The sequence below is a fragment of the Idiotropiscis lumnitzeri genome, chromosome 11 (genome assembly GCF_059441095.1).
Source record: "Idiotropiscis lumnitzeri isolate Australia: NSW breed Sydney's pygmy pipehorse chromosome 11, RoL_Ilum_1.0, whole genome shotgun sequence".
Classification (NCBI taxonomy): domain Eukaryota; kingdom Metazoa; phylum Chordata; class Actinopteri; order Syngnathiformes; family Syngnathidae; genus Idiotropiscis; species Idiotropiscis lumnitzeri.
This window is the reverse complement of record NC_142401.1, coordinates 5,910,590-5,932,878: the sequence shown is the minus strand read 5'-3', so window position 1 is coordinate 5,932,878 and position 22,289 is coordinate 5,910,590. Positions and strand designations below refer to the sequence as shown.

At 43.6% G+C, this 22,289-nt stretch overlaps 2 protein-coding genes across 5 annotated transcripts; one reads left to right on the top strand and one right to left on the bottom strand.

Annotated features, from left to right (window-relative positions):
• The first annotated feature begins 132 nt into the window (after positions 1-132).
• On the top strand, positions 133-10,820 carry unm_sa1614 (un-named sa1614). Of its 2 annotated transcripts, none has more exons than XM_088307928.1 (28): positions 133-602; positions 1,029-1,101; positions 1,186-1,331; positions 1,854-1,928; positions 2,033-2,082; positions 2,882-3,011; positions 3,095-3,180; positions 3,278-3,353; positions 3,685-3,765; positions 3,908-4,005; positions 4,256-4,325; positions 4,422-4,509; positions 4,820-4,868; positions 5,088-5,254; positions 5,418-5,551; positions 5,658-5,749; positions 5,989-6,172; positions 6,589-6,674; positions 6,790-6,905; positions 6,968-7,035; positions 7,108-7,215; positions 7,798-8,053; positions 8,653-8,808; positions 8,878-8,944; positions 9,452-9,486; positions 9,561-9,712; positions 10,368-10,499; positions 10,597-10,820. In XM_088307928.1, exons 1-28 carry the CDS (start codon positions 474-476, stop codon positions 10,669-10,671), a joined length of 2,979 nt encoding a protein of 992 aa, XP_088164054.1. In that variant the 5' UTR covers positions 133-473; the 3' UTR covers positions 10,672-10,820. The 2 variants fall into 2 exon arrangements, with proteins under 2 accessions (XP_088164054.1, XP_088164053.1); XM_088307927.1 differs by having other exon boundaries at positions 1,183-1,331.
• A 134-nt stretch (positions 10,821-10,954) lies between these two features.
• On the bottom strand, positions 10,955-22,038 carry st3gal8 (ST3 beta-galactoside alpha-2,3-sialyltransferase 8). Of its 3 annotated transcripts, none has more exons than XM_088307930.1 (9): positions 21,967-22,038; positions 16,395-16,694; positions 16,220-16,292; positions 16,014-16,152; positions 14,121-14,314; positions 13,674-13,853; positions 13,178-13,223; positions 12,979-13,098; positions 10,955-12,568 (listed from the first exon to the last, which is right to left on the bottom strand). In XM_088307930.1, exons 2-9 carry the CDS (start codon positions 16,588-16,590, stop codon positions 12,401-12,403), a joined length of 1,116 nt encoding a protein of 371 aa, XP_088164056.1. In that variant the 5' UTR covers positions 16,591-16,694; positions 21,967-22,038; the 3' UTR covers positions 10,955-12,400. The 3 variants fall into 3 exon arrangements, with proteins under 3 accessions (XP_088164056.1, XP_088164057.1, XP_088164058.1); XM_088307931.1 differs by lacking the exon at positions 21,967-22,038 and adding an exon at positions 21,899-21,963; XM_088307932.1 differs by lacking the exon at positions 21,967-22,038 and adding an exon at positions 21,926-21,963.
• Between the last annotated feature and the right edge of the window lie 251 nt (positions 22,039-22,289).

The following is a 22,289-nucleotide window of genomic DNA, read 5'->3' as shown; positions in this document are numbered from 1 at the left end:
TTGCACTGTAGTTTTTTTAGGTTTTTGAAAATGTGGAAATTATTCAAAGATTTCATGATATGTGATAATTTTGATGGATGGAGCCATGTGGCGGCTTGTCTGCGCCGCCTCCGGTGAGCAACTGCAGCTGCCGAGTGCGCATGCGCGTCGACATGCGGCTCGCGTAAAGCAGGAAAGGAGCATCCCCTTAGAAAAACCAACCTCACACACACAAAAAAAGACAAAGAATACAAAGAGAACACGATGACGTGACGGCTCCGCTGTGTCCAAAGAGCATCTGCTTCCGTTTCGGGCTCTGCGTCATCACCGCCACTGTCGAACCGAGCTGCCGGTTGGCCTCTGTCGGAACCGCCTCAGGCGTGTCGGACGTCGGCTCGCCTGCTCGCATTTCTCGGGCTGCTCGGCTCTTTGTCAGCCGGTTGCTCTCTTGGTCCCCTGCCTGCCGGATCTGGTCGCTCAATTCCGAAGCAAGCATGCCGGAGCCGTTCGTGTCCGTGTCCGAGTTCGTGGGGGAGGTCCTGGAGGACTGGAGCTCGCCCACCACCTCGTCCTTCTCGTCCAAGATGAGCGGATGCCGGAGCACCGTGCACCTGCTGGAGGAGGTCAGTACACCGATCGGTGCTCGGTCAAGAAAGTAGCCGGCACATATACTCGCTAGTGAGGCACACTCACACTCACACACACACACGCACACGCACACACACGCCCCCGCCCTGTTTGCATGGACGTGCAGTGCCATCATTTGTGTTGCATCCTCTCGTTGCTATGAGACAACATCATTGCAATACTCTGACGTCATTCGCCAGTTACCTGTTGTTTAGCAATGGTTATATTAATGGCATGCATGACTTGGCATGTAATGAACAAACGCAATGTCAAGTGTGATTTAAACAGAATAGTTACCATTGTTAACATTCAACAACAAGAATTATATATATTGGCAGATAACAAATCATTTTACATTATGCTTTTTTTCAATAGTAAATCCAAAGAACAGATTTTCTTATTATTTATTTATTTATTTTAAGGCTCTGGACAGCGACCGCTTGTTGCTTCAGAAGATGAAAAAAGCAGCCAAAGCCAAATACACGTCGGGACAAGGTACCCACAAACAAACAAACAAACACACACGCACACACACGCACACCCCACACATGCACGACTAAAGTTGTTTGTGTGAAGCAGAGCACGTGTCCCACCTGGAGCAGTACATTGTTTCCATGGAGAAGCTGTCCGTCAACTGTCACTCCAACGGCGAGACGGAGGTGGGCTCCGCCTTCTGCCGCATGGCCGACTTCTCCAAGGAGCTGGTGTCGCCTTTGAAGAACCTGGTGGGTGGTGCCGCTCTCCGCATCCACACTTTTTTAAAAACGACAAATAGGCCAGCAATGCAGAAGGCTGTCGGTTCCGTTCGTTAACTGCACTCGTGCCGGGGACTCTCAACGCTTGACTTTCTCATTCACAGGTACACACTGTATCATTTTGAATATAGCGAAGTGTTATTGTCAAACACAAATTGCATTAGGGCTGCGATTATATGGCCAGTGTTCATCACGATTATTTTACCATTATTTATCACGTGAGAAAAACAATATTCAAACAGTTTAACACAGCTTGAACCTTTAAAACAAATAGATTATCGTTTTTGAATAAATGACCAATAATGAAAAAAAATCCGATTTACCCATGAATCGAAACATGACTAACTTGAGGCTAACTGTATCAGGAAATGTGCTGTTATCTTGTTTAATGGCACGTCCCTATTTTAATAGACATGCACTGCCCCCTGGTGGTTGATTAATCCTGAAATGCTAAATAAAACCTATTTTATTCCTTTGTGTGTGCGAGTGTAGTTAAAGAGCATGCTGTTCAACATTAACTTTTTCCTGGATTCCGTGGTGAAAGGTGACCTGCGGGAGGTGAAGGGGGTGAGGAAATTTAATTTTATTCTTTTAATTTATTCACACAGCCATCGGGGGCCGTTCGTTTGCATGTTGACTCTCCCCGGTTGTTGTTGTTGTTTTTTTTGCAGGATCTAAAGAAGCCTTTCGACAGAGCGTGGCGGGACTACGAGAGCCGATTGTAAGTGAGACGTGATCGTAATTCAAAAATGACAAATCAAGGTGCTCAAATGCTAACGTAGTAGTTACACGGCAGATTGAGCACTGCAAAATGTTTTCTTAATTGTGGTCGGTCAAAAGATAAATGCCTACACGCCCGTATAAACGTCGCAACGAACAGCCTAGCTAACTTAGCCTAGCATAATCTTTTGCTAACTAGGCTTCAAGTTAGTAGCATAACGTTATCGTGTTAAGATAATATAATCAATAAAAAAAAATAGTTGCCAAATTTTTTTTTGCCAATTATTGGCTGCGTTCTGTTATTGATCTCTTCCCGCCAAATAGTCATACAGAGTAAACATAGCAAAAGCTGTTGCGAGCATTTAGTCGGCAAGACAACGCTTCCTCAAAATTTAACAGTGAAAATTATTTTTATTGTAATCAGACCCTGAGATTTTTCCTTTTTTTCACCAGAGGAAAAAATCTAAACTCCAAAGTTGGGTGAAATAAAAAATTCAAGGCAACAAATTAATTGTTTTGTTGGACAATTCAACTGTTTTAAGCATTATTTAGGAATAAATTGTTGTCTTTTGTATTCAAACCCAACGTGAAGCGATAAGTACAAAAGACTCAGCAAACTGTGTTGGAGCAAACAACTTGCTTGCTTTCTTGTGCTAATTAACATCAATGCCGTAAATGTCAAAGACAGTTTTCAACTTTTATGTTTTAGGTCCCAAAATACAAGTTATATTTTTTGGAGTGTAGGTGAAAATGAAACGAATTTATCGTGTGTTTGTGTGCGTGTGTGTGTGTGTGTGTAGCAAGCAGGTGGAGAAGGAGAAGCGCGAGTTAGCACGTCAGTACGGGATGGTGCGGAGCGAGGTGAGCGGCGGCGAGATCGCTGAGGAGCTGGAGAAGGAGAGGAGGGCCTTCCAACTCAGCATGTGCGAGGTCAGTACGAGCTCGCCTTTTTCCTCCTCCTCCTCCTCCTCCTCTTCCTCCTCACATGTGGGGAATGTACTTGTGTGCTTCAGTATCTCATCAAGGTGAATGAGATCAAGACCAAGAGAGGAGTGGACCTGCTGCAGAACCTCATCAAACATTTTCACAGCCACAACAAGTACACGCACACACACGCACGCACGCACACACTCAATGTGTGTCAATCAATGCCCTCAATCCAACACCTCATTACAAGTGTATGTGTGTGTCCGTAGTTTCCTGCAGGAGTGTGTGTCAACCACGCACAGGCTGAAGCAATACATGGACGAGCTGAACGGCGTCCTCACCTCGGTAATGCAAAAAACAAATCTTACATTCCGCTCAAGTCCACGTTATTCATTTTAGCTTCTTTCATTTTGTTCTTATTTTATCTTATGCTATCTCATTTATATATTTTTTACATTTATTTTATGGTATTTAATTTAATTTTATGTGATTTTTATTTTTTTAATCTTTTTTTTAATTTTCTTATTTTTTAATGCTGTTTTTTTCCCTTGTAGTTATATTATTGAAAAAAAAAATAACAAATTTCATTTAATAAAAAAAATTTTGTGTGTCTAAAAAATCTGGTTTAGTTATGATTACTTTGACTGAATGTGTATGCCCTTGTGTGCGCGTGTAGGTGAAGCAGCGGCAGGAGGACGAGAAACGTCAGCTTGTGTCACTCAGAGATCAACTCAGGCCTGTTGTGCACATTGAGCAGGTGGAACGCACGGACACACATGCATGCCCACTCACATCAACACACACATATATATATATATATATATATGTATATATATATGCACAAAAGGTTCCCATGTTAACATATTAATGTGCATGCGTGTGTGTGCGTGTTCCATCAGGATACTTCACCAAAACCGGTGTACAGCATGCATCAGTTGTTGGGAGATAAACAATACGGAACGGAGAGGACGGGATTCCTTTACAAGAAGAGTGATGGGTAACACACACACACACTTACACACACGCACGCACACACACACACAGATTGGATACTGTTCTAGTATAGTCACACACGCGTTGCATTGTGCGTGTGTTTCACCATACCACAACTTTGTGTGCGTGTATGACTTGTGCAACTATGCAACAAAAGTGTGTGTGTGTGTGTTTCTCATAAAATTGTGTTTACCACAACAATGTCCTCAATACTGTCCACCGCAAAAATGTGTGTTTGATGCTCGCACTTTCAGGTTGAGGAAAATGTGGCAGAAGCGGAAATGTTGGGTTCACAATTGCTACCTGACCATCGCACACGCTACGGTTAGCGCACAAGTTTGTTGTTGTTATTTTGTCAAGATGTACTTTGAAATCAAGTTGTGACTGAAGGCAACTTGTGTGTGTTTTGTTTGTGTGTAGCCCAACAAAGCTCCCACCAGGCTCAACCTGCTGACGTGCCAGGTCAAACCCAGCGTGGAGGACAAGAAGTGCTTCGACCTCATCTCTCGTATGACGCACGCACACAAAAACACAAACACACAGACAGGTTCGGGTTGTCGCTTGTTATACAAATGACATTTTGAAGGTTCAAGTTCAGTTTCAGTACGTTTGACCGCAAGACTTATCTGATTGGGCCTTTTTCAGATCACATTTAACTGATAACGGTCCTTTAAATCCAGTGTCTTTTTAAGGCCTAAAGCTCAAATCATGAGGCTGAACTTGTTTTTGTTTTAATACCAAAACGCAGACATTTTGATTCGATAACTTTTTTTTCATTGTATTGTAATGTCATTGTGCATTTTTTTTTTGTCTGGCAGATAATCGCACTTACCACTTCCTGGCTGAGGATGAAGCCGAGTGTGTTGCGTGAGTCCATTCTTGTAAATGGCACCAAACACGGCACATTTGCTGTACTAAAGTATCAAAAGTAAATTCAGATATGTGAAAATTAAACATAAGTACAATATTGGACTATTTGTAGTCCATTATATTCCAAAATCGCATACACACTAAACATCTTTTTCTGCTTTTGTGTTGACTGCGACGAAACGGAATGCGCGCCCGCGCATTCGTGCACGCGTGTAGTTGGATCTCGGTGCTGAGCAACAGCAAGCAGGAAGCGCTGACGGCGGCTTTGGACGGCGTCCGCAAAGGAGGCGGCGAGAGCGGCCTGGAGGAGCTGACGCGATCCATCACGGACGATATCCGACGCATGCCGGGAAACCACTGCTGCTGCGACTGCGGCTCCCCCGGTAGGTGCAGCGCCAAATCGGCCATGCTGGAAACAATTTCACTTGCGAGAATTTCAATGTGATTTAATTTTCCCTGTGTACTAAAATGGCGAACATGAGTAGCCGAAACCACAAATCAAAATGCAGTTGTGTGGAAGTTTGAAGGGCAAATTTTTTTGTGCAGAGCCGGGCTGGGTGTCCACCAACTTGGGCATCCTGACGTGCATCGAGTGCTCAGGCGTGCACCGGGAGATGGGCGTCCACGTGTCCCGCATTCACTCGCTCAGCCTGGACAGCCTCGGAACCTCCGACTTGCTGGTACCTCACCTGCGAACAACAGGCAGCGTTAAATGGCGCTTTCAAGTGGTGACTTCACTTCCTGATGGGCGGGCTCCTAAACAAATCCAAATCTTCTGCTTGTCAGTTGGCGCGGAACGTCGGCAACAGCGGCTTCAACGAGATTCTGGAGGCAAACCTGTTGAGTCCCTCCATGAAGCTGTCGCAAAACAGCCACATGTCAGTATGCGCACATGAATATACAGGAAGAAAGAAGGAAGGGTCGGAATTGGGAAGGTTGGGTGTATGAAAAAAGAAGGGGGGGGGCAAGGAAGGACAAAGACGTAAAGAAGTCAAGAAAGGTTTGAATGGAAGGAAATAAGCAAATTGTCTTTTGGGCCAGCCTGTGTGCACAACATTTATAAACATGGAGACGCCAATCAAATCAAAACGTCTCACTGTGTGTGTGTGTGTGTTAGGGCGGAGCGGAAGGAGTTCATCCAGTGCAAGTATCAAGCAGCACAGTTTGCCAGGCGCAGTGTCAGCTCGGCGGCGGCCGTGCGCCTCCTACAGGAGGCCACCAGCAACTGCGACGTCTTTGCGCTCATTCGGTTGCATGCGCAATGCGTGCCGCTCGCACACGCGCTGCACACGCACGTACAGGTAATAAGTCACGTTAGGGTTTCAATCAGGGTTGGGCGAATTCAGGTTGCTGGGTTTGGGGTAGGGTCTCAAATGTCCATTTTATACAGGGTAGGAGGTAGGGTCTCAAAACAGTGGTAGAGTGTCTAATTCGGGTTTTGAACCAGGGTTAGGGTTTTAAATTGAGATTTCAAACGCCGGTCAGGGTTTCATGGTGTTTGTAACTAGGGTTAGGTTTTCAAAGTTGGGTTTTAACGTAGGGTTCCGGTTTGAAAGCAGGGTTAGGGTTTCCAATTAGGGTTTCAAACTAGGATTAGAATTTCAAATGAGTGTTTCAAACTAGGGTAAGGTTTCAATTTAGGGTTTAAAACAAGGGTTGGGGTAATAGTTTGGATTTCACTGATTTTCAATACGTCTATGTGTTTCCATGGCAACAGGAGAAAGGGGAGACGGCCCTCCACCTGGCCGTCTTGTTGGCTGACAGGACCACTCTGCACATCCTGCACTTCCTCGCTCAGAACTCGTCAGTGGCCGCACGGCATCTTTAAAAACACACAAACAGCAAAAAAAAAAAAAAAAAAAAAAAAAAAACGCACCTCAAACAACAACCCGAGCACGTGCATGTTTGCTTTTTTTAGGTCTAGCGTGGACATGCAGACAGCGTGCGGAAACACTGCGTTGCACTACAGCTGCTTGCACAACAAGAGCGACTGCGTCAAACTTCTGCTGAAGGCCCGAGCCAGCACGCACATCAGTAAGACGCGCACACATACGCGCGCACAAAATGATGAGTAATGATGACGCGTGTTTCCGTAGAGAACGAGCTGGGCGAGACAGCGTTGGACGTGAGCCGCAAGTTGAAACACGGCCACTGTGAGGCGCTGGTGAGTTTGTCGGCTTGTTCGGGCGTCCGTATGTATGGCGGCTGACGTTTGTGGCCGCGTGTGCCCGTGTAGCTGCAGCAGGCCCGCTCGGACCTTTTGGACCATCATGTCCACGTGGAGTATGAGTGGCGCCTTCGCCACGACGACGTCTACGACAGTGACGACGATTTTGACGATAAGGTAACCATAGCAACCGACAAAATATTTTTTGGGGGGGCCTTAATTTGTGTTTTTATTTGTCATTGAATTTGTCTAATTAGTTTATGTTATACAAGTTTTCACTATTAAGATGTACTAATTGTTTTACAATATTTCTTAAATTGAACTTTTATAAATTTCTTTATTTTTAATGTTAAGTTCTAGCTTAGTATTTTCTTAATTCAATGGCACATTCAAACAGAACTAATAAAACTCAACTTTTAGAGAGATATTGCTGCAGTTCATGATTTAATCAAATTTAATGTAGTTTTAGAATTAGTCGTATTTTTTTAAAAATCTTTTTCTAGTTTTTATCGCAATTTTATGTTACATTAATGTCTTTATGGCCTTAGGGTTATTACGTGTGTTTTTTTTGTATATTTAACATTTGTTACATTTTAAAATACATTTATTTGTCATAGTAAGGTAGTGCCAAAAAAAAAAAAAAATTATACCCCCGCTCAAAACTATTTATTGAATTTAACTTAAATTTTCCCTTGCAGCAATCGAGGCGACAACGCGGGCAATTCCACACACCAATTATTTGTTATATTTTCCGCCCAGAACGGTCCGGTGAAGAAGGAGCGCTCCTCCAACTCCTTCTCCTTCCCCTCACGACCTTTCAACTTTGGCCTGGCTTCCTCCGCCTCCGTCACGTGCCCGCCGACCTCATCGGGGGGCCCCGGCGGGGGGCTTCTCAGCGTTGGCCGACGGCTGGCCATGGCCATGGAGAACCACGGCCGGCCACCCGTCCAGGCGCAGAGCCCCCCGCCGCCGCCCCCTTCCTCGCCTGCGCCACCGCTGCCCCCCAGGGTCAAAGGTGAGACACGGCGCACTTTGTGAGAAGGGAAAACAAACAACCATTGCTGTCTGTTTATCGTAACAGAAAAGTCGCGATTCACTAGTTGTAATGAGGACCATCATGAGCTGTTTATGAAAAGAGAACCGAAACCACCACCACCACCACTGGCTACAAATGGTAAATCATGGCCCGCCATTAATAGCTATTTGTGGGAAGAGACATCAAATGTTTGCGTCAAGTCATTAATTATAAGTGAACTATCGTCGTCGTCATGTCACGAGATTAATAGCAGCAAATCTGTTAACAAGCTCACGTTGTTTTCCATTTGTTCCAATACCCTCTGGTGGCTATTCTAGAAGTGCAGTTTAATTTCAATTAGATATATTTTGGCCACCTAGGTCAGCTTTTTTTGATCTCGCCAAACTTCACACAATATCGTGATAATTTATCAGACCGTGAGTTTCATATCGGGAATATATTGTGTCGATGAGAATAGAGAACTGTTGAGTCCATCACTTCACTTTTTGTGACAAAAGAAAACCCCATGATCAGTCACGTGCACCTTTCACGAGAAGAGAAAAGAGAAAAACACGTCTGAGTTGCATCTTGTCCCATAGCTCCCAGTGTTCCTCCTCCTCCTCCTCCCCTGGGAGAAGAGGCCGAGCAAGAGGGAGAGGAAGAGGAAGTCTTCTTCCCCCTGGCAGGAAACAGGAAGTGGACCCCTCCCGTCGCCGCACGCCACAAAAGGAGCTGCTCTGAATCCAGTAACCACGGTAACGCATCATGTCAATCATGAGATAGTTAAAGTTGATGACATCACCTGTGTGTGTGTTTGTGTATAGATTATGGGATGCCAGCCAGTCATGTGAGAATCTACAGCGGTGCAGACTCGTCCTTTAAGAAGTGTGTGTGAGTATTAAAGCAGGCCTCTGATTGGCTGGAAAAATGGTTAGCCTTGTAAATAGCATCAGTGCTGCAACTTTGAACATCTCAGCATTTTGGTTTGTCCTAAATTCAGTGCTTAGCATGCTAGCATTAGCTCCCAAATGTCCAGTCATGTTAAGATCATACTTCAGCTCTGCATTGACAGGTCATGTTAGCATGCTAGCATTAGCTCTGTAACAACCAGTCACTTTAACTTGTTAGTGCTCGTTTTGTGATGACCAGTCTGGTTAGCATGCTTGCGCTAGCCCTCAAGCGACCAGTCATGTTAGGGTGCTAGCACTTACACACTTTGGCACTTCAGCTTGTGTGCGTTAGGAATGACCTACACTGCTTTATTTTGTAACAACCAGTCCATTTCACCTGTAAGCATTAGCATATTAGGATGCTAGCATTACCGCTAGAGTCACCAATCCTCTCAGCATACTAGAATTAGTTATTTAACGACCAATCTGTTTGTCCCCATGCATGCAGTCCTCTTGGCTCGTTGACCGAACGTCCAGACAGAGGTACTTCCTGTGCACACGTGCGCACATGAGGATTTGTCATTTTGATGATTTCATGACGTATTTGCGGCTCTCAGCCTATCGCAGGGCAGACAGCGATACGAGTGCCTCTCAATCGCATCACACCAGAAGAGCCTCCCCCAATGGCTCATCAGCCAATCAGCGCTCGCAGAGCTTTGAGAGCCACAGCCGAGGCCCCGCCCCCCAGCCGCTCCCTCGCAGGTCACTGGTGAGTGCTGTTATTTCGCATTAGCATATGCTAAGTTCTGGGCAACCAGTCACTTTAACGTTAGCATCGGCTCTGTGACAATCAGTCCTGTTAGCGTGCTTCGGTTGTTGTAGTGACCAGTCCCTCTAGTTTTTGAGCTCTGTAATGACCAGTCACTTGAACTTGTTAGCTTGAAAATATCATGTTACCGCTGAAAGGAGCAGTCAAGTTAGCATGCTAGCCCTAATGCTGTATTAAATTGAGAATGTTAGCTAATTAGGAGGATGCTAGCATTCACTCTAAAATGTCATTTTATCATGCCAACATGACTGTTGTAATGATTAATCAGTTTAACTTGTTAGCATTAGCTCTGAAATGACCTGTCATGTTGGCATAGTGGTTCCCAAACTTCAGAAAATTCCTCATGCCAAAATGACCAGTCATGTTAGCATTACGTTAAAAAAGACGAGTAACTTTAACTTGTTAATGTGAGTTTTAATAATGACCAACCAGGTTAGCTTGCTAGCATGTACGCTAAACCGTGAAGACCAGTCACTTTAACTGAATAGCGTTACCGCGCAGGTGACCACTCATGTTACTGTGCTAGCATTAGCTCTGAAATGACCATTCACATCAGCATGCTATGATTAGCGTCAATCACGTTTGTCTTGGCTAGCCTCGAGGTTGTCGGGGGTCAGCCCGCCGCGTCCGTGCGCTTTACGACTGCGAGGCGGACCACCATGACGAGCTGAGCTTCAGCGAGGGCCAAGTCATCGTGGTGCTGGGACAGGACGACACCGACTGGTGGGTAAGTATTGGGGGCAAACGCTTTGGGCAATTTTACAGAAAGTTAAGTTTGAATTTTGGCATGTATTTGATGATTAATTTGCGTGTGTACTACGTAGCACGGCTACATTGAAGAGGAACCGGAGCAGAGAGGCCTGTTTCCATCTTCCTTCGTGCAGCCAATGTCAAACTGATGTAATGATTGTAGAACATTGCACCTGCACAGGAGCACAACACAAGAACACGACAAGCTCAGGAGAAGCGCTCCGACACTCGGATGAACGTTTCCAGCTGCCTTCAAAGACGCCTCTGCGGCTAAGTAGCATGTCACTTCCTGCCTTTCACCACCATGTCAACAGGACCACCAAGCATTGTGAGAATTAAAAAAAAAAAAGCTGCCAGTCAAAGTACAACAAAAAAAACAAACGTGACCTCTTTTTGGAATAGAAAATTAAAAGAAAAAAAAAAACCTTGGGATTTGTATGTCTTTTTGTTTTATTTTTTCAGTCCAAGTGGCAGCAGTGCCTTCAGAAATTCACAAAATTTGACATGTAAAGAAGGCCGCATTTGGGGAAAAAAAACTAGACACAAAGCATGAGTATTTAAAAAAAAAAAAAAAGTATTGGACACAAGCAGGAAGTAAAACGTACGGAAAACCTGAATTTAGTCTTTTTATGCCTTGAAATGATCCATTTTGTTCATAAAAATAAAAAACAATCAGAACACAACCACGTAAACCTATAGAGTAGGGCCACCTCAAAAAAAAAAAAACAATTGTAAGAAGTCATATTGTGAGCACATATTTTCACAGGAATTCTAAGGCTTCAGACATTAGTGGTTGATAACATAACGTGCCCAAGTACGGTAAATGTAACCTCATTAATAAATACACCTTTCTTCCTTTCCATATAGCCCTAAAAAAAAAAAGAAAAACACGAAAATTTAAACGATTTTATGCAGCATGCTATGGATAAAAAAAAAAAAAAAAAAAGAAAATACTGCGTGGTCCTCATTTTCCTTCATTGTCATTTGCAAACAAAAAGCAGCACACACGATTAACCATCATCGGAGGACTTTTACATTCACAGTACACGTCAACACCAGCAGATGGCACCGACTTTTGGTACGAAAAGAAATATTGGTGAAATGGTGAACGTGCCACAGCTTTTTTTTTTTTTTTTTTTAGACGTACAATAACAAGCAACCAAAACGTAGCGACGGAAAACTGTTAACATCCGTTAAGGCAAAAAAAATATCTAACGTCATTCATTTTCCTATGCCACGGTCTTGCACCCAAAATAAATTCAATTTGGTTTTGTTTATTTTTCCTCAAAATTTGCCACATACCACATAAAATTGGGAGGAGGTTGGAATCAAAACTTGACAGGAAAATATATGATTTTTTTTTTTTTTTAAATAAATGCAAGAAATTTCTGGGAATGTTTCTTTTGAATTTTCACTCCGTCACCTTGTTGCTGATACAATTTAATTGGAAAAAAATATTGAAATCATTTAGGGATTTGAGACCGCTGCATAAAAATGGGAACAGAATATTTACCGGACGGCGACCATTCAGTTTGAATGAAAGGATGAGTTATCAGTGAAGCCACAAGATGGCTGACATTTCCTTAAGGCAAAGTGCTCACATGGGGGGAAATAAGTTTACCCCTAAAGTCATTTTGCAAAATAATACAAAAAAGGTGTGTGTGGTTGTTCCCCACATCAGCGCAAAGCTTTTTTTTTTTTTGGGGGGGTGGTTGCACGACACTCGACAGTCTTGCGGAAAAGGCACAAAATGGACGACAAGGAGGTTTTGGGCCGCTCAGAATTCGTTTGTTCAGTGCCACAGGGCATCCGAGCCATTCATCGTTGTCACCGAGCGCTGGACGTCCGAGCGCGAGGGATGGACGGGGTGTGTTCAGTTCACACGTACAGTTGGATCTTTCCCTCCTCGGCCAGCCGCTGGATGACTTCCGTCTCAAAGTCGGCGCTGTGCACGCCCGTCTTGCGGAAGGCGCCGGCATAGCGGTTCTCCTCCCAGTAGTGGTGCCAGTTGCCCTGCTTGTCGGCCCCGTAACCAAACACGGACACCTGTGAGGAGGAACCAGGGATGGTGGGAAGGGAAAAAAAGACAAAGGAAAAGGAAGAAGCAAAAGAGGCAAAAAAAAAAAAAAAAAAAGGAAAAAGGAGGCAAGTAAGGTTCTTAGAAGAAATCAAGAGGAAAAGAAGTTAAGGAAAGAAAAAGGAAGGAAGGTTGAAAAAGGAAAATCAGGAAGAACAAAGGACAGAATGAAGGTGAATGTCAGGAGAAAGAAAGGTAAGAAAAAATTATGAAAGGAAACAAAGAAGGAAGAAAGGAAGCACAAAGGAAGGAAAACGAAGGCAAAAACAAAAGATGAAGAATCGAAAAGGAGGGAGGAAGGAGAAAAAAAAAGAGTGTTGTTAAGCGTGGGGAACCCGAGGGGAGCGGCATTGCGTCGCTGAGTGGTTGCCGTGGTGACCTGGTCGCAGGTGTGCAGCGCGTAGACGATGGCGAGCATCCCAGTGGACGGGTAGCGGCCGTGACGTTCCGTCCAGTGCTCGTGTACGTACTTGAAGAACGCCGGGCTCACCACCAACACCTGCGCACGCAAACGCAAACGTACACGCGCGCCGTTAGCATGTAGCACGCATGCCAGAGAGACTTTTCGTCACGCTTACCTTGTCTTTATCGGCCTCCACTCGTTCTTTCACGCGCATGTACGTCCTGGGCACACGCACGCAAGAAAATAAATTTTAAAAAAAATCATCTTTGATTCTACAAAACTTTTTCCTAAACAAAAATGCGTAAGTTTAAAATTGTTGCAAAAGACAAACAGTTTTGTAAAAGACAAAAAAAAATAGACTTTCAAGTTTTTAAAAAACATGCTAAAGTTATAAATCATTTTTAATTGTTACAAAAAAAATTTTTTGTCTCTTCAAATCGTCAAATGTGTCTTTAGATTACAAGTAAAATTGTAATTTAAATTTCACGTTTACACATACGTTAAGATTGTCCAAATTTTTGATGATTACAAAAACTTGTCTTTAATGTTTAAGACAAAATCAGTTTGTTTCTTAAATACTTGAATGTCTTTGATGTTGACAAAGACTAGCTTCTTTTTTTTTTGTTGTCTCAATCTCATTTGACACTTTTTATTTACTTATTTTTTTTTACATTTTGACGTGGCCGGTGGAGAGGGCGCTGCTTAGCCATTCCATGTCTCGGAGCTTGAAGGGCAACAGGATGAGACTGACGCCGTGCTGCACGTCCACCGCACTCTCCGGGTACACAAAGTGATGCGTCGTGCGGTTCCCCACGTCTTTTTCGAACCCTCGCGTCACCGCCTTGTTCATCCTGAGCGGGAAACGTGAATTGGTCAGAGGTGTGCGTACAACTGGGATTCTTGAATATGGTAAGAGAAATAGTCAATCAATTCAAATGAATGACAATACGATCGTATCATCTGATGACAAGAATATCAAGTGAGATAAAAAGGAAGAAATTTAATTTCTTTAATTTTTTTTTAAAAAACTAGCCCTGAGGCTCTCCTTGCCCACAGGCGAGGGCATCACGGTACTTTTAATCACTCAAATTTGCAAAGCAGGTGTGTGGAAAACATACCGGATGATGGTGGCGTGGGAGTCGATGAGCTTTCCGTGTCCCGACATTTGCAAGTTTCCCGAGTTTCCCACCACGGCACAAGCGCGACAACGCGACGGCCGCGGCGCGAAGTCCGCCGATGGCGGGGAGATGATCTGGAACATGTGTGACATCACTTCCTGTAGTGTTTGGTCGTTACCCGAACGCTGAAGACTCTGCCAAGGGAAAACATTTTCCATTATTGCGATAGCTCACTCGCGAGTTGATTTTGATGCATGAAATCTTTTCACATTGCAATGCACGGGAATGCCGTTAATCTGTTCTGGCAAAAAATAGCACGTCACACTATTGTGCAAAATACAAATATTATCGAATTGAATGCAAATTAGGAACAGAATCTTTTTCACAATTTTTTGGGTTGATCCCAATCATGACATTTAGCCGATTAAAACTTGTCTAACCGATTCATCAAACAAATATATTAAAAAAAAACAACAAAAAAAAAACACAATGATATAATAAAAGAACGCTTTTTGTATTACAGTCCGAACATTCGACTATTTTTACAGGACTTTGTCCTTTAGTGTTTGTCTTTCCCCTCAACAGTTGAGGGGAAAGACAAACATCCATTTATTTGATTTTCTTCCCCTGTTTTTTTTTGTTTTTTTTGGGGGTGTTGGAGGTTTGATGTGATTAAATTACTAGTCTTGTGTTGTAATTTGACTTGAGCCAAATGTTAATGTGTTTTTTTTGGTTTGCTTTTGAGGTTACCTTTTTGTTTTCTTGTTGGTTGTTGTATTTAGCCTTTCGTTTTTTGTCTTTTAATTTGTTTTGCCGTTTTTTTGGTTTGTGGTCGTCCCGCTCTTTGACATTTTCTTTATTTGTTTTTGTGTTTTCTCATTTACTGCTGGGTTTAGTTATTTGTTCCTATGTATGGCACTTCAGGGCCACCATAGTTGACTTCTTCGGATGTGGACAAAAAGTATATATTTTTTTTAAAATATTAATTAAAATATATATTTTTTTAAAGTCAACCAGTGGATTCAAATTGCAGCATACGAGTGACCATTGTATTCTAGCACGTGTCTCTTTTTTTCCAGAGGTTGGAACATAGCCATTCATTTCAACGTGGAACGACGATTTGAGTTGCGAGCGTGCTCCCAGAACAAATTAAATTCATATCTAAAGGGGCCAGTGTGGCTGCTTAGTGCAGTGACAACACAGTGAATCAGCAAAATGAAATCGTTGTCTGAACCCCCCCGCCCCCCTCCCCCACACCTTTTAATCTCCTAATGGCCTGTATGTGCGTGCGCGCGTTGCAGAGCAGGAAATACGCCCAGACGTGCGAGCGTCTCCCGCTCAGCCGGCAGGCAGACTCCAAAAGAAACACAAACGGCCGTTGAGGCTGCTCTTCAGACGCTGGCTCTGCTAATCCGTTCACATGACATCTTTCCACTCTTGTCGTCATCGGCATCGCCGGCGCTAATGGAAGCTGCCTGCCCTGCCCGCAAATCACTTCCTGGAAGGTGACTCATTGGCAAAAAAGAACTCAGGTCTCAGCGGGCCGGCCAAATTCTCGACCGGCCTCTGATGTTTATACAAACACGGTTTGCTGATGATGGAAGTATCTTTGAGGGTTACGGAAAGAAGAATGTTCTTTTTTTTGGGGGGGGGGGGGCTCAAAATAGTATTGTAGGAGTTCCTTTCAAATTTGTAAGCTATCCGAGTTTACAAAATATTGGCTGTCAGCCAAAACTGATAAGATGCGAGATAAGTTTGCTGCAGCTCATTCCTGACACGACTTTCATTGACGTTTACGAAAACATGCCCTTGGTCAGTTTAAATGACCTTGGACGTGAACAAAAACAGGCGAGTGTTTTACGTGTCTTGGATGTCGAGCATGCATTTTCTCACCAGCCACCAATTTAGCGCGTCCGGTTCCAAGCGGTCGTTGGCGTCGCGCAGGACGGGCCGCTGTCGGGGATCGTAGCGACGGCGGAACCAATCGGACGTGCTCGTGTCCGCCACGCACGACTCGAGACAACCGCAAGGCCTGAGAGGAGTACGCCGGTAAGACCACCCCGAAATATTAGGGACCCCCACCACCATCACCACGTTACCTTGCGTCCTGCCCGGCATCGCCGTTCGCCATCTTTTCAAGTGCGGCGGTGCTGCTGACATCAGCAGGAGGCGCTACAAACGACACACAGAAACACGGCACATATGATCCATCCACGAAACAGAAACCAAAGCAAAATCCCAAATTGTGAGTCTTGCGTAAGTAACAACTCTCACCCGCCTCCAGACTGACGTTATCTCGGGTGGGCGTGGCCAAGGCCAGCAACAGGAAGTTCTTCCTCTGGATGCTCTGGCTGGCGAGCATGAGGAGGAGGACGGCGGCGATGCCCAGCACCACGCACAGCTTCCTCTTCAACAACATGGCTGGAGGTGCGAGGGAGCGCGGCCCGGGTAGCATTCCCGCTAACCTCATCTGCACCTCCACCGGGCTTCCGCAAGCGCCGCTCGCTTCGCCTTCATCTCCACGGAGGCCCAGCGAGGGCGTTCACGTCCGGTGCGGTACGCTAGGCAGCGTTCCTGTTGGGGCACACGGGGAAGAAGAGGAGAAAAGAAAAATTCCGTCAAAACGACTCACTCTATAGTAGGCCATTTTGGGAGTGTCGTTAAAATGAGTGACGAGCATAAGTTAACGGCCAATATGAGCAAGTGGCCAAAATCAGCGTTTAACGGCTGCCCTTTGGGGAAAAAAAAAAAAAGAAAACAAGAAAATATACATTGAGGAAAAAAAAAATCTGATATTTCACATATAATATTGATGTCTCAAATAGTAATTTTTTTTCAGTGTTTTTAAAATATTTATTTTTCCTCTTTTTTGTGAAATACATGCATTGAATAGTTTCAGTATTTCTTTGAATTATTTGGATCTGTAAAAAACAACAACAACAACCAAAAAAATCCCCCCCCTCCCCCAGAGCATTTCTATAGTCGTCGGTTACATGTGGATTTCCTCGAATAGTGGGCGGCCCCACGAATGGCGGGAGTCAACAAAAGTTGTGATGTTGTAATTTTACTGGACCGACGTTTAATGTGTGTGAATGCCAATGCGTGCGAGTAGAAATCGAAATCCCTCAATCGTGATTAGGTCGTAGGGAATGAGTAAACGATTTAGAGCGCAGCCAAAAAGGCGAGAGCACAAATGTAAGTGGGTTTGAATCATTGCCAGGTGGACCTCCTTGTGAACGCAAAGGGGGGGGGGGGGCGTGGAAGTTAAAAATGGATTACCGAGGTGTATTAGCACTTTGGGCATGACTTCTTAAGACTTTTTATAGACATTCCTAACAAATTTTTGAATTGCCAAAAGAAACTAGCACCAGTAGGTGATTTTTTTTTTTAAATAAAAATGAAGGAACAAAAATCAATGCAAAAGTTTTGAACCAACATGCCAGACTTTTTTTTTTAAATGTCTACATTAAATGGACACGCACGACAAATTTCACATTGCCAAGTGAAAAATGGCTGCGGGGCCTGAATTTTCAAAACAATTCCAGGAAGTGCTAGCATATCTCGCTGACGATAGCATACTGTAGTTTCAGGACAATTCGTCTTCTTCCCTTAAGTGTGAGACTGAACGGAGTCACACTCTCTCTCGCTGTTATTTTTTTGGAGGGGGCGGGGGGGGGGGCCGACGGGGCCATTCGCATGATGAGAAGAGCATGTGACGGAACTCGTTGCTCTCACCAACATCTGGAATCTTGTGTGGACGCCGCAATGGAAACTTGCGGCCGCGTCCCAATTGGAAGCGTGTCCCGTTTTTCACTCTCTCATTGGCAAACTTCAATGAATTTATTGGCATCGATTACAACGTTATGAATACGCTCCTACCAGACACATTGACGTTCAGGATTTTAGTCGAGCTTTAGTTTCTTTCCAGAGGACTTTTTTCCAGGTCAGCAGTGGTAGCAAGTACAGTTACTTGTTAATAAAGTTGAGTAGATTTTCCAAGTAGAAGTACAAAGTACTTGGATTTATTTTTATTTCCTACATTTTGTCAATCTAGATTAATTACTTAATTTTTAATTAATGTATGTTTACCTGATTGTGACCAAACCGTTAAAAATATACAAATACTAAAAATTTGATTTTTTTTTTTTTTTTTCTTTCTCTTACGGTTTGAAAATATTCAAACGTGTTTGGGCAACTACGCGATTTGAAAACAGAAATCTGCACTTTGCACTCCTTACTTGTTTCAACCTCTGTGGATGACAACATCACCACACACACAAAAAAGAGAGATATCGGTACAGAAAGGTTATATTTGTACTCGGACCTACAAGTAGCACGTGAGAGTAGTTCGTCTTCTTCCGTCGAGTGCGAGACTGAACATCAGAAGTCGAAAGCTAAAGAATAAATTGTGTCATCAAACGAGTTTTCAAAGTGGAGGCTGGCCTAACATTTAATTGGAGGTCGTCCGTAGGGAAGAACCGGCAACAGAAAAGCCGCGATTCCCCCCCTTGAGATTGCGCTTTAGTCCTCGGCACCTCCAGCAGCATTTAGCTATATGAAGTATAAATCATAGGGGAAGAAACACTGCCAAGGTTTTACAACGCTCCCAACAATCATTTGGCTTAAGTGCTCGGTGTAAATTGGGGCAATATTTCACATTGTGACTAAACTATCTGAAAGCTCAACTTTAGTGGCACCAAAGGACCAGAACTAAGGAAAGCAAGGGGGGCGTTTAGCGTTAGCATGTTAGCATTGCAGTTTACATTAAGGGCCCGTTTGCCAAAGTCTCATCTTGAACTGTAACTGAATTGAAACTGGGATTTTTCAAAGCGTGAAAATGGAAATATTTTAACAAAATGGGAACCAAAAGGAACATTTTTGTTCCCTCGGAAAAGCTAAGAATGGTTTTCTGGAATTTGTTCACGTGCGGAGTGGATAATCGATGGCTGTGTTCACACAAAACTGTTTTTCAGATACAGATCCACCCTTCCACCATTGAACAACAGTAAAAACGACAACCTAAATATTTTTTTTTCCCCCGACACAAACTGAATCTGTGTTTTCCATCTCAAATGATCAGATCATCAACAAGGTCTGCAGAAGCGAGATAACGATCCTGATCATTTGAATGAGGTGTGTCGCAGCAGGCCGCGATGGAAAAACGGGCCGGACACCGACCCTCGAGGAACAGGATCGAAGACCCCGTTTTTTTAACAACCAAACATGAAAGCGCAAATAAACAAGAAAGCAAACAAACTTCCTGTTTCAGTGAAGCACGACTTTGCGTCAACAGGATGCAAACGTGGAGACTTCCTCTTCCAGAATTAGCCCAAAAGTAGCCTAACTTCGACACTTTGCGTGTTGGTGAACGTCGACTCGGGTTGGAGTTGCCAGACAAACGGTCGAGCGGACGAGCAGTCACACACACAACAGCCGTTTCCTGTCCACACGCTCTTCCCGACATCTCCTCCCCCTTTTTTTTTTTCTTGTAAAAGCTTACTTTTCTCCTCGTTTTTTTTTTTTTGATGGGGGTGGAATTACCCCCCCCCTCTCTCTCTCTCTCTCCCCGCTCTTTTTTTCCCCCCCGCTCACTGGAACATTGACCCTTGGGATAAAAGCTGCCATATGTGGTAAAGACTGTACAGCACAACTCTTAAATCTCCAGCAAAAACAACAGATCACATTTTTCCATTTAACAACATGCCGGTTTTTAAGAAACTGAAAAAACTCGATATATGAAAAGGTACACAAGTGGTTTAAATAAGACAAATAAATGGACGCAATATTTAAGCAGATATGAAATCCTCTCTGACTTTGAATAGAACTGCGTTTAAATGCGATAACTACAAGACAACTAAGAGGGTATCGACAGAGCCCCATGAATGTAAAAATAATCGAAACGCGAATAGCGAAAACGTGGTGAATTTTTTTTTAATTTTTTTTTAATGAGTCTGATTACGAGCGCATCAGACTAATTTAATGGCGTGTATTGTAGTTCATCCGATGAGTGACGTCATTGGCTCCGGGGCAGATAATTTGCATTTTAATTGTGTTTTAAATACTGCAATTGTTGACACAAAATTCTATAAAATCAGTCGAAAAAAAAGCATAAAGACTCAATTCTGTCTAATTTATTTGCCATTTTTTAAATTAGGTTTATTCCTGCTTGTATTTTGAGTATATATATCTTTTGCATTCTATTTCATGAAACCAAGACTGCGATTGGTGTTGCAAACAATAACTTCCCAACCAATAAGAAGGCTGACTTGAATTGCAGTGCTGGTGCAATCTATCTTCGTTCGGGCACACCCAACACCCGGACAGCACGCAGGGCGGACACATCGGCACAACAAAAGCATCTGCGGTCTTTCGTCTCGGCTCACACACACTCACACGCTTTCCTTTGATGACCCATGGCAACAGTGACACTCGGTTGGCTACTTGGTTGTGATAACAGCAAGCTGTTCCAAGTAAAGAAGACAAATGCTGGATACTTTGATTATTTTGTACTTGTGGTCAAGTCGAGTACAAGTCTGTGTTGTTAGCATGTTTTTTTTATTTTGTTATTTCATGTTGCATGAAGTGAAATAAAGCCACAAGAGTTGCCAAATAAAATGTGATGGTTCTCAGCTTATTTTGGAGGATTGAGCATTGATTGCACTGTTACCACTTTTATCGGTTTGTAACGCATAATCCCTAGTAGTGGATCAGAAAGTCTTTGCTATTGGATGGAAACCTTGCGTGCCTATTTAAAAAAAAAAAAAAAAATGGGACCAAAACCTTTTGGAGTTTTCGTCGACTAAATTTACGAAAACTTGCCTAAAACTTTTTGGGGAATGTCCATCGACTAAAATTATCATGAATAGGAATGGCTAAATGTGACAAAAACTAATAAGCATTTTCGTCCAAAAAACTAAGACTAAATCTAAAATGCCTTCCAAAAACAACATTGTTTTATATTACCAGTGGACCCTCTGCTATTAGCGGTGATGAGGGACCAGACGGGCCATGAATAGCAAAAATCCACGTAAAATTGATGACCATTATAAATGCAGAAAAAAATTTAATAAATCCCCTAAAAAACTCGTGAGGGGAAAAACCACGGATAAAGATAAAGATAAAGATGTCCTTTATTGGTCCCACAATGGGGAAATTTGAGGCGTTACAGCAGCAAAGATATAAATCACACAGAGTCGGCGGCGTAATGTAGCCGTTAATGTATAACATTAGCAGCAGACATTCATACATACATACAAACAACCAAGCGTGTGTTTGCCACACAAAAAAAAACGTTATTGCCCACACGCGCCCAAAATTAAGAAAAAAAAATCAAATATTGGAAAAAAAAAAAAATCGCGAATAGGTGAATGTACGGGTGCCAAACCACGATTATGAGGGGTCCAATTGTGTGTGTACTTTGGCTACCTCTGAAGGGTTAGCTAGTGTCACCAGTGAAGCCGCGAGATGCCATCACAGTTTTGGTCAACAAACAAGCAAGCAAGCGAGCAACAAACTATCAGAAAACAAACAAACAAAACACTTTCTCTCGCGTCATGAATCGCCATCCTCGCCCCATGACTCCTTCCTTCGTGGGGCGGACCCACTCGGTTCGGACGAAGACTTTACTTGCCATGACACCATGACAACAAGCCAGCGGTACATGAGCACAAAAAAAAAGTTGCCCAAAAGTTTGCTGGGAACCCCGGTCAAGTTTGTTCGACGCGACACTCTCCGACTTGAGCACACACGAAACACACAATGGCGGTCCAAATACATACCGAACCACAAACCAACGAGACACTAACTTTCAAGTCGAGAAGAAACACACGAATGAAGACCAACTCACGTGAAGCTTCTTGGCCGCCGGAGGTCTTTCTTCGTCTTCTTTACAGCTTGAGGATGAAGAGAGGCGGGAGGGGGCGGGGGGCGGGAAGCGTCATCTTGATGCCGAGACCCTGAGGGGCGGGGTGGAGAGAGGGCACGGGGGGATTGCAGGGGGCGGGCCGACGTCATACGTCAACACGCAGATTTTATGGCGACGTCACGCCCATTAGTTTTACTGACTTCTTTCTATGGGATGGAGTTCTACACTTTCCTCTTTTGATTTGTTCAATTTTCTAAAATGTTCTTTCCGTTTTTATTGTCATACAGTCAGGGCCTGTTATTTAT

Coding starts and splice junctions, on each gene's coding strand:
- unm_sa1614 (XM_088307927.1), top strand. CDS start 474: ATGCCGGAGCCGTTCGTGTCCGTGTCCGAGTTCGTGGGGGAGGTCCTG. Junction 4,326..4,421: donor TGACCATCGCACACGCTACG/GTTAGCGCACAA, acceptor GTTTGTGTGTAG/CCCAACAAAGCTCCCACCAG. Junction 9,487..9,560: donor GACCGAACGTCCAGACAGAG/GTACTTCCTGTG, acceptor TGCGGCTCTCAG/CCTATCGCAGGGCAGACAGC.
- st3gal8 (XM_088307930.1), bottom strand. CDS start 16,590: ATGAGGTTAGCGGGAATGCTACCCGGGCCGCGCTCCCTCGCACCTCCA. Junction 16,153..16,219: donor GATGCCGGGCAGGACGCAAG/GTAACGTGGTGA, acceptor TACTCCTCTCAG/GCCTTGCGGTTGTCTCGAGT. Junction 13,224..13,673: donor TCCACCGGCCACGTCAAAAT/GTAAAAAAAAAT, acceptor GCGTGTGCCCAG/GACGTACATGCGCGTGAAAG.